This window comes from Numenius arquata, chromosome 3 (genome assembly GCF_964106895.1).
Source record: "Numenius arquata chromosome 3, bNumArq3.hap1.1, whole genome shotgun sequence".
In the NCBI taxonomy this organism is placed as follows: domain Eukaryota; kingdom Metazoa; phylum Chordata; class Aves; order Charadriiformes; family Scolopacidae; genus Numenius; species Numenius arquata.
The window spans coordinates 29,053,314-29,069,276 of NC_133578.1; the positions used below are offsets into that span (position 1 = coordinate 29,053,314).

Below are 15,963 nucleotides of genomic sequence, written 5' to 3' on the forward strand. Positions count from 1 at the left end.
CGCTGCTTTTCAACACTGAAGTGAGCAGGAATCTATCAAGGACTATAATCCTTTAAGAATGAGTAGCTGGTGGATAACCAGGTGACCCCAGAACAGGAGAGACGGGGCCCCTATGTGAAGTTTCACTGTCACTAAAGAGGGGAGGAGGGGGAATTACTGAAGTAAAATATTTTAAGACAGTGCAAGTTTACCCTTCCTAATACACACATTTTATTGCTTCTGTAGATTTTAGTATAAAAGCCTGTAGTCTTTGTACACAGTACTACAGGGCAAACCTAGAATAGCAAGCAGGATTTTCTAAGTGATGGTTGTGAGCCAACATTCAACACTATTTTCTCTGGGTGATTTATGCCACTCCTAGATGGGGAAACGCTTCACCAAGAAAATAAAAATGGCAGGACAATTATGTCATCGGCGCAATCATTGACTTAAATTAATTGATGATGCAGTGCCTTCATTATGATGAAAGGGCTGGGTAAGGATACATTTCATCAGGAAAAAACGGTGACTAATTTGTAGCTTTGCTTTATTTTCATGTGTTTATACCTTAGAAACTGATGGATTCTAAAAAGCATGGAAGCGTCATTTATATGTGATTTGGGAATAGAGCCCTTGTTAATTGATTAACGTATAAAAATTTTATATTTGGCTTCCTGTAGAGTAATAAAGGTATCAGGAAATTTGTTTTCTAGGAATTTCTTTGATGTTTCAGTTTTTCTTCTTATTATTTGTCATTGATTATAATTTTAATGCTTGTGTTTGCTTCTTTTCTGAGTGCAGAACTGCAGCTGGTCTTCAAAGGTATGTGTCGGTTTGTCCAGCAGAAATACAAGTAACTTTGACATGTTTAGAAGATTTTAAGTAGCTCTTAGTGTGCAAAACAGATCCTTCAGAAAAGAGGCACTAAGTTGAATAGTAGTGAGTTGTAACTTGTGAGTAGTAGTAAGTCCTTGATTGGGGGAAAAATAATATAATGGTACAGTGATTGAGCTGGACAAGAAGACAGAAATTGGTTATCACAATTAGCAGCGGCTTCTCTAAACCATAGTGGGGAAGTAGTTTGTTGACCTTTAAGTAAACCTGGACTGCATTTTGATGCAAACTTTGGGGCAGTACAGAAGGCTTGCCATGTTCTAAACTATCGAAAATCATGCAATTCAAATAAAATGGCTACCTTGGTTATCTTCAGTAAGTACAGAAAATGGCAATCAAAAGATTATGTGGAAGGACATGGATACATTGTTGGGTGCTTTTTGATGAACAATACTACTTATTTTCTTAAAACAGCACTATAGAATATTGGCACAGGACATCCTAATACACTGGTTATTCATGGCATAGAGGGTTGGGGGGTTGCCCTTTGTTGTGATTGTTGGCATAGTTTTTTTTTTTTTTAAAAAAAGAAGTATCAGCTGTTTGCTAGCAGCTGGAAAGATTTGTTTGTTTTAGTAATATTCCATCTTTCATAATCTGTAGTCTTTCTAGTCCCCCAAATGCCCATGCTTTTATTTAATAGCTGTAGAACTTCTGTCACTTTTATTTCAGCAGTTAAGTACTGGTGATGAATACATAACTGGCTTCTATGGTGAAAATCCAGTTCCTAAATTATAGATATTCTTTAAAAGAGCTAGCATGTTTTATACTGACAAACATTAATAACATTGTGAACTAAGATCTTGTGGAGTCCCAGGGGCATTTCAAAATGTAAACTATCTATTTGATTTACAAGAAGTTTCTTCTTGTTTGTGAATGTATTTGCTCCCTTGCATTGATCCTTCCCATGTCTTTATTTAAGAGTTTTGTGTTTATAGTCCCCAAATTAGGTGGTTTCATTTTTTAAAAATATTTTCCATTTAACAATTCAAGCTCAAGAATATATATAGTATGTCTAGTCTCCTCATAAAAATCATTACAGTTGAAATTTTGTTATAAATGTTTTCCTGATATGTTCTGGTCTGGCAGTGCACGTTCCCAAGTATGATCGTCTTGAGCTGAAATTTTTCATAGATAGTTGCAATGTAATTACTCTTGATGTTGCAATATAAAAATAATTAGAATTCTTTTTTTTACTTGAATTTTAAGAGTAGACAGTATTTTTTCCGTGTTTAAAATCTTTCATGTGCCTTTAAAGAAATTTTTCAAAAGCCAAGGGACATAACCAGAGGAATACTATTTTTGTCATAACTGAATGATTGCATGAATTTTTAACATCATGCAGAGCAGTGTTTTCAAATGCTGTTTTGTTGAATAGAACGTCTTGTATACTTCATAACTACATCTTTAGTTACAAAGTTTTTCAGTTTTGGCATACAAAGTATTTATCTCACATTAGCCTTTCCGTTTTCTGGTATCATCTTGTTCCCAGAAGAAACAAGGGAAGGAATGGGATTTCCATTCAGTGGGCTTGTCTGTGCCACTCCTGTTCTCTCTAATGAAAGACAGCAAACCTAGAAGTCATTGCCTAAATTTAATATCCCATGAAATGAAAGTTACCCTGTGGAGGGACACACATTTTTTGCTCAAACTTTTATATAAAACTTTTAATTTTTGCATTTCCCCATTTTTGTATGTGTGTGCTTAAACTCATAATGCTAATTTTGTATTCTGGTAAGATTATTTTTCATTTTCTAGTCATCTTATTCTTCCCTTTTTCCCTCCAGTATAAAAATCTAATTTTTGTGTGTGAAGCTGGTGTGTAAAGTATGATTAAGTTAAATGGATTTATCCCTTTTAATAATGTAAAACTTAGTTTCAGGCAACCCAAGCCATCAGCGTAGTTTTTAAAAAATGCTGTGAATGTTGGAATCTATTTTTTTTAAAGCTCCTATGTACTGTAACATAACCTACTCCAAGTAATTATCATATATTATAGTGGTTGCCATTAGTGACTGCTATAATTAAGGTTGCAAATCAGTTTCCATTATAATCCCTTGTTTTCACACAGTCATAACTTGTCAAAACACTAACCTTTGGGACTAAAGTTTTCCATGGTTGTTCTGCTTAGAGATAAATTTGGGGGGAAGGGGAAGGAAAAGGAGTTTGAACTGTGTTTGTAGCAAATCCTTGTCCGGTCATTTTGCATTACAGGATCAACCTGCATAGCAAGGAGGTAAATGGTTATTTCCAGGGACTGGAAAAAAACGAGAAGAAAGGTTAAGCAAAAAGGAGTATGGAATTGCCTTGAATTTTGGTTGCACTTCCAATTTTCACTAGCCCCACTGCTATTTTGTTTCATAACATCACTGCGTAATGCCGCATACAGTATTATTCTTACTTTATTAGCATCTATGTCCCACAACAAAACTGCACCATGTCAATTTTACTGATAATCATATGACAATCAGATTACAAAGGTGTAGAAAAGATACAATGGTCAGTTGTGGATTCATGATTCCAGTTGTGAATCCCAGTCCTGAATCCGTTCCTGTTTTCTGGGGGGGAAAAGCTTCCCTAAAAGTGAAGTAGGGAGACAATATAAGAAAACGTTTACTGTGATTATTTTCACAATAGTAGCTCTTAAATGTCACTAACTACTACACTGCTCTTTCCTGGGTAGAAAATAGCACATTCCTGTATCATTGCAGGTAACCCTGTATGTAAACTTATGGTGACCACTAGCAAAGCTTGTGTTAGAGTTCCCATTTGTAGTATTTTTGGTATGACTTGACAATTTATTCTATCATATAAAGAAATCACGGTTTAAGGCATAATATAAGGGAGTGCTTGGGCAGGCAGGGTTGAAGGATAAGCTTTCAACCCTAACATTAATTTCCTGTGCTTGTTTTATCATCCCTAACATTACATTAACACCATTTCTTTGCATAGAATTCATTTTAAGAAATGGTGATTGGTTCTTCCCCCTCAGCCCTCTGGGAGAGTGTTTTAATTAGTTTCATGAGATATATGATAATAAACTGAAGTACAGTTACTGAAGAAAAATTATGATTTTTGTTATATTTGGAATTTGCTTCTCCACTAGTCTGCAAACGCCTGCTACTGTAAACATCTTTCTTTATATGTTGAAATACTATAAAGGTACAATTTACAGATAAAATAAATTATAACATAGAAAAAAGCATAAGGCTTCAAAAAGATCCGTTTTTGGGAAACCTCGTTGTCTGTAGAGGGCCCTGTGAGTCAGTGAGGTGTCTTGCAGATGGGACGGTTTCCACATCTAGATTCTTTTGACCAATTGAGGTTTTTGATCTGAAAATGTTACAACTCTCCTATGCTCTGTGATTTGTCTGGCAAGATGACTTATATACAAATGCAATTGCTCTTCTGACAACTCAGTTTTGAGTGTGTTAAGTGCTGAGGTCTTGATATTGTAACCCACAAGGACTGATGGTAGTCCTTTTATTGGTTTCAGTGGGCTTTCATTCAGATATTTGGACTTTGAAGCATCCCAGATGGATTAGGTAAAAAAAAGGCTTTTTACAAGTGATTATAATTTAAAGATTCAGGATGCTCTGTGTCTGAAATAATTTGACAGTGTTTCAAAGGCTTGTGAATTTAAATAAGTTTCTGATCTTTGTGTCTTTTCTTTTATTCCTCCAGTGGCAGATGAAAGCAAAGTTGGTTTGTTGGCCGGACACAAGTCGGGTAAGCTGTTCTCCTATTTTGGAGGAAAAGTCAGCAACTTGAAAGTAGTATGGGCAGTAAATGAAATGAGCTTACAAAAACTGTGGTGACTAAAAGAGTTGCAAATTAAGGCATTACTTTGTATGCACTGACTCCAGGTTGTACAATGATGAATTAAGGATTGTTCTTTGCCAGGCAGTATAGGTAGCTGAGTTATTTGCAGGAACAGATGTAACTTTTTTTTCAGTGCAGGTGTTGTAGGTTGAAGAAAATGCCCTTTCAAATAAGGGCAAGTGGAATGTGTCTTGTGGAGTGTAGAGCCTTCACCGATACGTATTTTGAAAAATATAAGTATTTTCTGCTTTTTCTTGTTGCTATGATTTCCACTTCCATTACCAGGAATATTGAAGATAACACTAAAAAAAATTCTACAGATTAAAAAAAAAGAATGTCAAAGCTTTTCATTGTGCTTATGCAGTAGAAATAATTTATTTTTTCTTAAACTTTTCAGGCCATGGTAAGAAAAGAAATTAGTCCATAGTGCTGTCATTACTGTACCTACTTATTAATAAGTTGCACAAACCACACCATGGTACTGTACAACTTGCAGTTCTTATAATATTAGAACTTTCAAAAAAATGTCACATAAGATTGTAATTTTTCACAAGCCATGGATAAACTGACATAAGAAACCTTAACCTTTCTAGGAAACTCAAGTTAATCAGCAATCTCTTCTGATATCAGAAAACCCTGAAGTTTCAGGCTGCCCCTTTGTAGCATGATTGAGCGTTGCCTTTTTCCACTCCTTTGTTAGAACTAAAAAGATAGAATTTTTACATAAACTAAAACTGAGTTTATGTAAAAGAAGGTCAACTATGAGGTTCCTGATTGTTTGTTATTCCTTCTCTGTGCAACTGGGTGTCCCTCTTTAGTTCTTTGTTTCTCTGGTGTGGATTTTCCTTATCTGAAGACCTTTCCTGAACTTAGTAGACAAATTCTTTTTAAATTTTTCTGGCATCTTTCCTAAGTCTGTGAACTTCTTGGATTCTCTTTCTGAATCAAGGGGTAGTTCATATGTCTTGTAACATTATCACTCCTGGGCGGAAAAAATTCTTTCAACTTTTTGTTTTGGGAATGTGAAAGCTTCAAAGAAATGATCTTGTCAACTTGAAGAAGCTATGGATGTTGCCCTTGAGTATTTTCCTGTGCAGAAAAATTACTACAAACATTGCAACATCATGTGGTTTTCCAAAGATCAGTGGAATTCACTGCTACCAAAGAATATTGTAAGGAAACCTAGTGAGATCATAACTCTTTGACAATCTGTTGTTATAGGTACATTAAGCTTTATAATATCACTTTTAGCAGCATTTGCTCTTTCTTCTGCTCACTTCAAAGCCACGGTTTTCAAGAATCTGAAGCTTTTTTTGTTTGAAGACACCTACAAATTTTATATGCAAATGTGGACCATGCTTATTGAACTTGTTTGCTTTAGTTATCCTTCATAGACCTCTTACGTGTACCTGAAATCTTTTTTCCTAGGTTAAAATCAGTGGTCAACAGATCACCTAAGGAGTAGATATGGAAAATCCTACAGATTGTTTCTTTTTTTCCCCTTCAGAATAAAAGGAAGTAGCTAACTTATGAGAAGGTTGGAGTGTAAATGGCTTTTCTTGGTTCTTGGTCCACTTTAAATACTGTTCAATTACTGTTGGAAAATATTTCTCTCCTTTCTCTGTTTCATTCCCTAACCCTTCATAAAGAGGAATCAAGCAGCAGTTTTGGTTTTCTCATTGTTCCATTCAAATGTTTATTTTAAAGGTTTGTTCAAGAACATGGTGTTCTTTTTCTCTGGTCTCTTTTTACCATATGCTTTTTGGAATTGTACATCATATATGCGTCTTGCTGGCATTCAGTCACATCACAGAATTCTTGTTTTAACATCGTTCATTGTTCTGCCTTCCCTGTAGGTACGTCTTTTAAGAACACACTAAGGGCACGTTGCAGCTTCTTGTGCTGGGAACAAAACACCGTTATTTTCTCATTACAGAGTTTCCATCCGATTCTAGACTTCAGGAAATTAAGCATATTTCTCTACAGAATTAATTATCACCTACTAACAATCAATGCAATTATCCCTTCTCTCCTTCAACATGACTTGTTCTATGAAATACACAGTTGAGTAATTCTCTCTAGGGAAATATCCTTTCTATTCCTTCTGGGGCAGTGGCTCTTCAGGCATTTAGTCTCAGCTTTTGGTGTAGCTACTGTATCCCTCATATATGACATGTTACTGAGCAGCAGCAGGAGTTAGTAGCATACGTTCATTTCAAAAAGCTTTATCACAATTCTGCAGAAGACCAAGGCATTGGAAGGATCTGTAGCTGTAGCCCCATCTTTCTGTCTCTTTATTTATTGCACCCACAAACAGCAGTTCCTTTTTTATTTTTTTTTCCTTAAAAAGTAGATTTTTTTTTTTTTTTTTTAGAAGCATGTCTGGACACATCCTGAGGTTATAAGCATGTTCTATGGGAAGATGGCTGGAGACTTGTTTCTGTATTTCACCCTTACAGAAAGGCATCTGTGAATTCTTGTTCTCATAGCTGGCCTGTCCTTCTTCCTGCCAGATGGAAGGTTCCTGCAGTGCTTACAGGTGTGTTTAGGGTTGCAAATGTTTTCCACAATACCATTGGCAAAAGCACTGGAGTGCTGTATTGATGCAGCGTACTCAGTCCATTCTGGAAAATGCCATATTTCAGAGTGTGTGTGTGTAAGGCATCTTCTCTGAATCCTGTAAGGAGGATTTTGTCCTCTCTAAGCTCTGTGTGTGCTCAGCAACAGTGCATCCATATTCCCTAAACCCAGTTTCAGAAACGAGAATGAGAAGCAGGCAAGTGAAGCCTCTATTGTAAAGCAAAGAAGATCCTTGAAAATTCACAAAGATGAAAAATCAGCAAACTTTAGCTCAGTTTTTCATGAACTCTTAGATTTTCAGAAAAGCGATTCCAGGGCAGCTGGGAGAATATTCTTCATAAGGACAGGAAAGACTGTTGTACATCAAATATAACCTGATTTATATCAAATACTGAAATAGAGTACTGAATTCTTCACAGCTATTTTTATTTTTTTTTTAAATTCTTTTTTTGTGTTCTGATTTACTGCTTGGAACACTTTTAGTATGTATCGACTGTCTGCTGTGAGGTCTCTGCTGACACAGCTCTTTCAGATGATGCAGTGCTGGAGAAAAGCTGATGAGTCTGTCTTTATAAGCTCTGACATATTAATTAGCAAAATGGGCAAAAAAGCTCTCCTATTTTTATTTTAATGTCACTAGACCATGCTTTTGGCTGCAGTTATGTTTCGAGACAGTTTTGAGACAAGATGAGTTGAAGATCTTATTTTCTTGCTGGCTGCTATGTGAGGAACACGTGACTGGGCTATGAATTAGTACTGGCAAGATTGAATAATACAGGGGTGGTTCTGTTACCAAGCTGAATTTGAATTAATGCTATATGGCAAGAGATAGGGTTATAGATAGGATTAGGACCTGAGTAGGAAAAGGCCCATTGGGATAGTTTGAAGGATCCTGCTGGTCAGGTTCTGCCCCTTTGTAATGGCTTGGGCCCAACTGGCCACTGAAACCAGGACATCCTTACTGTTAACTTTGCTGACGATACGGTTACCAGGTTACTATTCAGCCTGTGAGTAGGATTAATGTTCTGGAAAAGAAGGCTTGAAGAGGTAGGCAAACAGCTAAATCCTGCAAGGTCAGGGCTATGATGAAGTCCGAGTGCTGACAGTTCTGGTAGACCTCCAGACTGTACTGCTTTGTGTATGGGTAAACTAAGAGTTTAAAAGGAGTAAACTTTGAGTTGTGGTTAAAATGGGATTCAGATTGGGAATGGAAATAGTTTGGAATAAGGTAGGTTAAAGGTCTTGAGGTATTTCTGCATCCTTTAATGACAGGATGTACTCTGCATTAAATATATTTTACTAAGGTTTTATACGGCTAGGATGAGGATTAAGATTATGGTTTAGGACACAGGAATGGTTGAAAAGTTAGGTTTATTGGTAGATTTTATATGACCCACTGGAATAGGGCTACAGGTTGCCCCTGGAAGCTGTGCCTGATATAGTCTACTTCCTGAACCATTTCTAGGAAGTGTTTGTGAGTGCAGAAGAGCTGTTGTAACACTTACAGTGTAGATGATTACATTTGAGTAAACTCAGCTGTGCCCAGCCACTGCTAAATTTGCAAATATAAATATAAAGTATGATTTTAAGAACTCCTGCTTAGTTTTTTGCAGTGACAAAATAGGGACTGGTGCAGGGTCAAAATAGGGTCTGGTGAAGACAGAATCCAGTGTGTTAAAGTTTATTCTGGTAACAGTGTGTATAATGGCTAGGCTAAGCTTATTGTTGCAATTTGAATTCAGACTTCGAAGGGCAGACGAAACTGGAGAGCTTTTTTCTTTTTTTTAACTGGAGGAATCGTGCAAAGGTTGAGCTATTGGAACACCAACAAAACCCAGTGGTTTATGCATAATTATGTAACACAAAAGGCTTTCTTTTAATCAAGGATTTTGTCAGGGGTTAATAGTTGGGTTAGGAAGAATTACAGAAAGCTTTGTGGATTCTGCTGGGCTTGTTTGAGAATGAGGCCAGTGCCATTGTAGCAAGTTTGGCTTCTGTTTTGCTTTTGATTTGCAGGTAACACAATTATGTTGAAGAGGTGCGTAGGGAAGTGGTGTTCTCTCCTGATGTCAGATCTCATAATTTTATTAAATAAGCCTTCTTACTGCTGTAGATGTTATTAAAGCTGAGCTTTTCAAAGGGGGCATTTGGTTTAGTACTGAGTTCATAAGGATTTATATAGTAACTAGATCCACAGTCAAAAAGACTCATGATGAATGGCTGACCTGCCTGGCGTATGCAAGTGAAGTGCCTGTCCAAACAAGGACCTTGCCACTATCTAACTGAAAGCATGTGGCACATAGAATCTGACACTTGTCTTTGCATTTGTGAGAGGAGAAAAAAGGCTCATCTTAGTTCATTCTATTTCTCTTTGATAATAAGAGTGTAATACTTGGCTGTGTCAATCATTCTTACAAGTGTGAAGAGGAATTGCCTACTTTGCAGACTGCAGTATACCTTAGCAATACCAGTGCAGCCTAACCTATATATCTTGGCTTGGGTACTGGGGGCAAGCAAACTGGCAGCACTGAAGCTGTGTAATGTGATTTTTCCCTTAATCCAGACAGCATGGTGCTTGGTGCTGTTTCAATTTGGCTGACACAAAAACAAATGCAAATATCTTTTTATGATGCTTCAGTTATTACCCATAACCCATGCCTCTTTTAAGTTTTTAATTGTTAAGCTATGGGTTAAGTTTGATACTTTATTACTGGAAATATTTTTGTAAGATTTTCATTCTTTACTGTTAACTTCACTTTGGGCTTCTCTTCCTGGATGATTCTTTTCTCGTGGTGGCGGTATTGTTAATATTATTGTTGTTGTTGTTATTATTATCAACTTTGATTATGATTCTCCAAGCAAAGTGTACCTTTGACCATATAGTTCCAAATAAATTGTTGTCATCTGAGAGTCTGTATCGACTCATGCAGTGAAGAAACAAAAAATAAGATTCATTTTTCCTGCAGGTCACTTACGGAGTTAATGTTTTCCTCTATACTTACATTTGATAAGGTTTAAAGTCAAAGATGTTACATTGAATCTATTATATTGTTGGGGTTTATAAGGATTTCTAGTCCAAAAGTTAAAATGCTGTACTGTGGTTTTTTTCTTATCTTCAAACACAGTTTGTTTAGTGAAACTAGAGTGATACATTAATTTACTTAGTATTCTATGCCAATAAGGCTTTACTACCCTTTTTTTAGTGGACTTCGTTTTCTAAAGTTGGTTTGTTTGGTTTTTTTAATATGTATAATGGTTTTCATGTTGTAGATTGTTCTAATCCTCTACATTGGTTACAGCTTTGAGTGGTGGCAGTACTCGTTTAACATTGCCTAGCTGCACAAGAACCAAAACTGTGCTGTGACTGAGTCTATGGGATAGGACAGCACAATACTGAACTGCTGGGCTGCAAGATTTTTTCATGTCTTAATTGTTGAAGTCTGTAGGAATAAATTCTGAGCCAACTTTCATGACCTGACTCTTAAGAATTAGCATTGAGAAAAATGCTCTTTTAATTTCATCTAGTATTTAGAGTGCTAAATATAAAGAATGAATGTTTAGTTGGAAAAACTTTCATTTGTCTGTTGGAACTTCATGTATTTTAACCTGTCAGAGATAGGAAAGTGTATTGAAACAAGATCAAAATTAGAACTCTTGTCAAGTTCTAATTTATTAATTTTTTTTGAGCAAGACAAGCTCAGACTGGACATTTCAGATATTGATTATTTTTAAGAGGCTATTAAAAATGGGACAGATGCAGTAATCTCTCTTTTTCTCCCCTCTCCTGACTCCCCCTTCCCCCCCCCCAACCCAGTTTTATGTATTTCTGTATGAGAAGTTTGATTTTTCAGTGACTCAGGAAAAGGAAGGCTGGACACTTCTCAGTTCCTGTGCTTCAAATAATTATTCTAAATTAACGGAACTTGTACTGTTGAATTTGAGTGATTAGCAGTTTGCTGGTCAAAATTTCTTCTGAATGCCAGACTGGCAATCTTTACAGTCCCCCTTGCCTGCCAGGCCTATGTGGCTGATAAACAGCTCTCACAGATAACTGGTTAGGTGATTCCCCTCTATGGAGAAAAACAAGCTCTCATTTTTGCTCTGAGAAGAATTATTGTGTCCCCCCAGTAACTCACCAGCTGTAACTATTCCTTTGACAGCTTTCTTTTCTTATTTTTGAAGACTTTATTAGCTGTGTGATGATGATTGTTGTGACCCCCTCTTTGTTAGGTCCTGAGAAAAGTCATCTGTTGATAAAAATCCCTCACTTGAGGGTGTGGTTTGATGTTACGATGTTGATCTAAAAGCTTGCTGCTGCAGAAAAAGACAGTCACCATACCTCCTACCGACAGCTGCCTGATTCCCAGTACTACTTTTTTTTCAGTCCCGCAGCTTAGTTGGTGAGATGGTTGAGAGAGCTAAACTAGCCAAAAACTGAAACAAGAAAGACAGAAGTGAATAGTGCTGGGCTTGTCTCCTTGAACCATTTATTTGAGAGTCAAGTTTGCATGCCAGTAGAAGGGAAACTCGGCAAGTGGATGGACATGAAAGTTGTGGCTTTCAGAGGCAGCTGCCTATTAAATGACCTTATCTGCCATGTCAAACCATATCCTTGTTAAATTCAAATGCCAAACTTACATTGGATTTTTTTCCCCAAAGCTATTTTACTTGTCATGGATAAAATTACTTTCCCAGTGGTGGGAGCAGGGAATAAAAAGTGGCAATAAACCTCTGCAAACTGAAGAAGAGCATCCCTGCTGTCTCATCCTTGAATTGCAAGAATCTTTTCTTAAATCACTTACTCACTTTGATTTTATGAATTCTTTGTGTTCTGTGGCTGACTCTTAGTGTGCATTGTATTAAGATAAGGCAGAGCAGTGCCCATTGATCTTTCTTTGAACTGCAGTGATTAAAGTGAATAGATCTGATCCTCTGAGAACAGTAACAAACTTGCGGGAGAAACCTATTTCCCTCAATGTTCTTGTGTGAGATTTAGGATCTAGAGCAGAACTGAATGTAGACCAACTGCAGCATGGATGCAAATTCAAGGATCTATGATTGAGGTTTTATAATGTAGCATAGCTGATTTAATGTTTTCCTGTCTCCTGAAGAGTATCCCATGATACCCTTGTATTCATAAGTGCCTACCCACATGTTTCTGCCCCCTTTCTCTGTATGCCAGCATTATTATTCTTATAATGACATGATGATCTGTTGTGGGGGAAACTAACCGAACAGAAAAAAATAATTCTACGAAAAAGAATAGTATTCTGGCTTAGCCAAGGGAGCAAGAAAAAGGAAGTTCAGGAGAAGAATGATTTTGTAACTGACAGTTTTTGATCCTGGGTTCAGCCTGAGCTGAAGGAAGTTGACTGGGGTGGAGGGGTAGAGACACATCTGAGGGAGAAAGCGTGGATGAAAGAAGATTTGCAGATCTTCAGAGATGTCTTTGTGCTGAAAGAAAGGAAGTGGGGAAGCAAGTTTGAGTCTCTATTTCTTGTCCTGAAGACTAAACTGAAAGCGAGTTTCTGAGAGGTTTGTTTAATGGCCAGTGAAACTTGGGTATGTGTATTTTTGACTGTGTGATGTTACTGGCTGTTAAAGGGCTATGGCTATCTTTTCACTTTGTTCAGACTGGTCCTGTCCTAAGGAGTGAGAAAAGACTGAACAGCCCTTGGGAGCAGCTGAGTCTGACAAGCAGGGAGAAGCTTTCGTATGTACCATATAGAGTGAACAGGCAGCTTAGAGAGGAGGACAATTTTCCTTAAGAACCACAGGGACTGGATAGGGTTTCTTTCAATCCAGCTGATCACAGAAAGCTGCTGATCCAGACAACAAATGACCCTGTAAAAGCATAAGCTGAGCAGAAGCTTTTATTTCACTCTGTCTCACCCAGCAAATGTGAATTTTCTGTACTACAAAAGTGTAGTAAAACAAGCCTAGCTTCAACAGCAAAGCCCTTTCCATGTTCCCACTTTAAGAACAAAACCACATGTGCAGTGCATGTTCAGGACCCGAAAGTCCGGAACAGCTTGGACTTCTCTGTGAAGGAAGCTTGTGCCCTAAAAGTGTACCAAAGATAGATGTTTCAATTTGACCCAATGAAATGAAACTCGAGAGTTCCTGCAGATAGGGACTATACAGAGCGCTCCTGTAAATACACAGCAAGGGAAATGCCTGCTAGATCTGTGACATTGTTTATTAGAGCAAGATGCTGGAGAGCGATTCTGGGTGTTAGGAATGCCTCGTTTTTACGTGTGGGTAACCTTGGAGTGGGAAGTCTGCGTGGCAGTAATGATGAACTTTTCTCAGAGGAGAAGGGCTGGTCTGGCAGATATCCAAACTACAGTCTTCAAAAATAAACAACAGAGGTGAAAGATTTACTTCTTTTCCATCACATCTCAGCAACATGGGAATTATGCATTACCCAGTATGAATAGTTGCCATCCAGGGATTGCAAACCAACAGCCATTTTCCTTGGAGAGTATTCTTTGCTCCAGGGGCAGAGAAAGGGGCAGGAACTGTGTTTAATGTGACCTGGGAAATTTCATGCTCAGCAGTTATCCAATGCTACAGTTCCCTTATGATACGGAAGTAGGAGAAGTGACTAGGAAGAAAAAAACCCAGCACGCAAAAATTTTTTCCAGCCAAGATACTCATAGAACTCATAAATTCATATTTCTTCTACCTCCTTTTTTTTTCTTGTTTAATTTTCTGAAGTGATTCTGGGCATACTGTTATATTAACTGAGGCTTGCGGGGGTGGTGGTTGATGTTCACGCTTCCTAGTTGGTATTTCTCCCCCTGGTCAGTATTGCTGAATATTGTTCTCTGCAGAATTCAAGTCAAGAGAGTATTTAAAAACCCAGAATGCTTAAGTAGTATGAAATGAAACAAAGTGCAGACTTTTAATAGTTGTAATGAACACATCCACTTACCATAAGGCCTGCAAGTATTTGAAATAAGTGATCATCTTTCTCTAGTAAATACATTGCTTGTGTCAGCTTGCAGTGGGCTGAAGGGAAGGTATGCCTGCAGACGTCTGTATCTGCTGCAAACTGAAATACTCTCTCTAGTAAATGGTGTGGTGCTGGCATGAGTTATCAGTTGTAGGCTGTTAGGGGCATGCATTCGCTTCCTGAGACCTTGTGATATTTTTCCCTATGATTGTCTGTGCTGAGCCTGCCACATTTCATGTCTTTGCTGAAAGTTTCCGCTTTGAGTTGGAGCTTCCTGCTGCCTCGTATTCCAAGTTGTCTCTGATGTGAGGGTAGGAGAGCTTGTAAATATGGTGGATGTGTCTATATGAGGATTGCTATATCGGGCAGAAATAAAGCTTTCTCTGAAAGCAGAAGTGGTGTAACTGTGTTAGTGCAGAATTTCACACAGGATAATAGATACGGCAGTTCTGCAGAAGTGATTATTAGAACTTGAGATGTTGGCATCTCTGGATTCTGGAATATCATGCCCAGTAAGAATCATCACTAAATTTGAAGTGGTCGGAGATGGCAAAATGTTAAAAAACAAGAAAGCTGGCACTAAACTTAATTAAAGAATAAGAAACAATAAGTTTGACGCTTGAAGAATGTAAAGAATTTGGTGTGCTTTTTATTGAAACTGTGGAGATTCAAGCTAAGGCACAGAAGCTAGCAAAACAAGTTTAATGTTTAAAATCCTGGGGACCTCTGGCTGTATGTTGATCTTTAAATCAGAGAGCTTCTCTAGTGATGATGCCCGAACAGATGGCTCATGAAAGTGCCTGCATGAGTGATAGTAACCTGGTTTCCTTCATGGAACTGCCCCGTTGGCCGTAAGAAGAAAGCTGAAAACAGGAACTGGATCCATCAGGTCTCTTGCATTTCTAGGGCCTTGTAAGGCTCTTCAGTCAGCAGCTCTTTAGCTGGTGACAGCCAAACTGCATCCATTTCAGAAAGCAAAATGAGTTGCCTCAGACTGCATCTTCTGTAATTGAGCAGAAAGTGCCCATGTGATGCTAATGCTCCTGCGTAACATTTACCACCCTCTGCAATTAGAACTGGAGTCACAGTCTTCCTGCCAATCTCTTCTCTGACTTCAAGCAGTATCTGCACATTTTTCAAGCTTTGTGGTGAATGATCTGCAGATGTTCAGGAAAGACCTTCAGAGTACTAGGTACTGAAAAGTTGGCTGTGATCAGTGTTGGCAGCTACTGTCGTTCTTTTAGTTGCTTGTTGTGACCAAAGAGACCAACAGCCACTGCCGAATGCCTCATTTTATTAATCCTTTCCCTCCAGGAGCTGGGTTTTTGCTGGGCATAATATTAAGTGCTGGCAGTGGCTATCCTGAAGTCATTGGTGCCAAGGAGTTAATGAATTTGGAAAACTTCCCAGATAATACATCTGGCCCTCTAACTTACATTTTGGAATATGAGACACAGAAAGAAGAGCACTGAAATAAATGAGCTACTGGCTGAAGAGGGGAATGGGACACTTTCTTTTAATCTAGTTGTCAAAGATTAAAATTATGTAGCCCCACAGAAGATTTAACTGCTGTGGTTTTGTTTGGGTTTTTTGGTTGTTTGTCTTTGGGTTGTGGCGTTTTTAAAAATTTTGTCATACCATGTGTTTGCCAGTTGCATTACCTTCTGAGGCTTGAATATAGACAGGGAAGCATTTGTAATTCTCCACTTTGAATGATTCTTCTCCTTCAT

At 37.8% G+C, this 15,963-nt stretch overlaps 1 protein-coding gene across 4 annotated transcripts in view; it reads left to right on the plus strand.

Annotated features, from left to right (window-relative positions):
• The window catches only part of PARD3B (par-3 family cell polarity regulator beta), a 423,552-nt gene that overhangs the window by 246,209 nt on the left and 161,380 nt on the right, over positions 1 to 15,963 (plus strand). For all 4 annotated transcript variants that reach the window (XM_074145663.1, XM_074145666.1, XM_074145665.1 and 1 more), the window contains one exon: positions 4,558 to 4,602. In XM_074145663.1, coding sequence (XP_074001764.1) covers positions 4,558 to 4,602 — 45 coding nt within the window. The remainder of the gene's footprint in view (positions 1 to 4,557; positions 4,603 to 15,963) is intronic.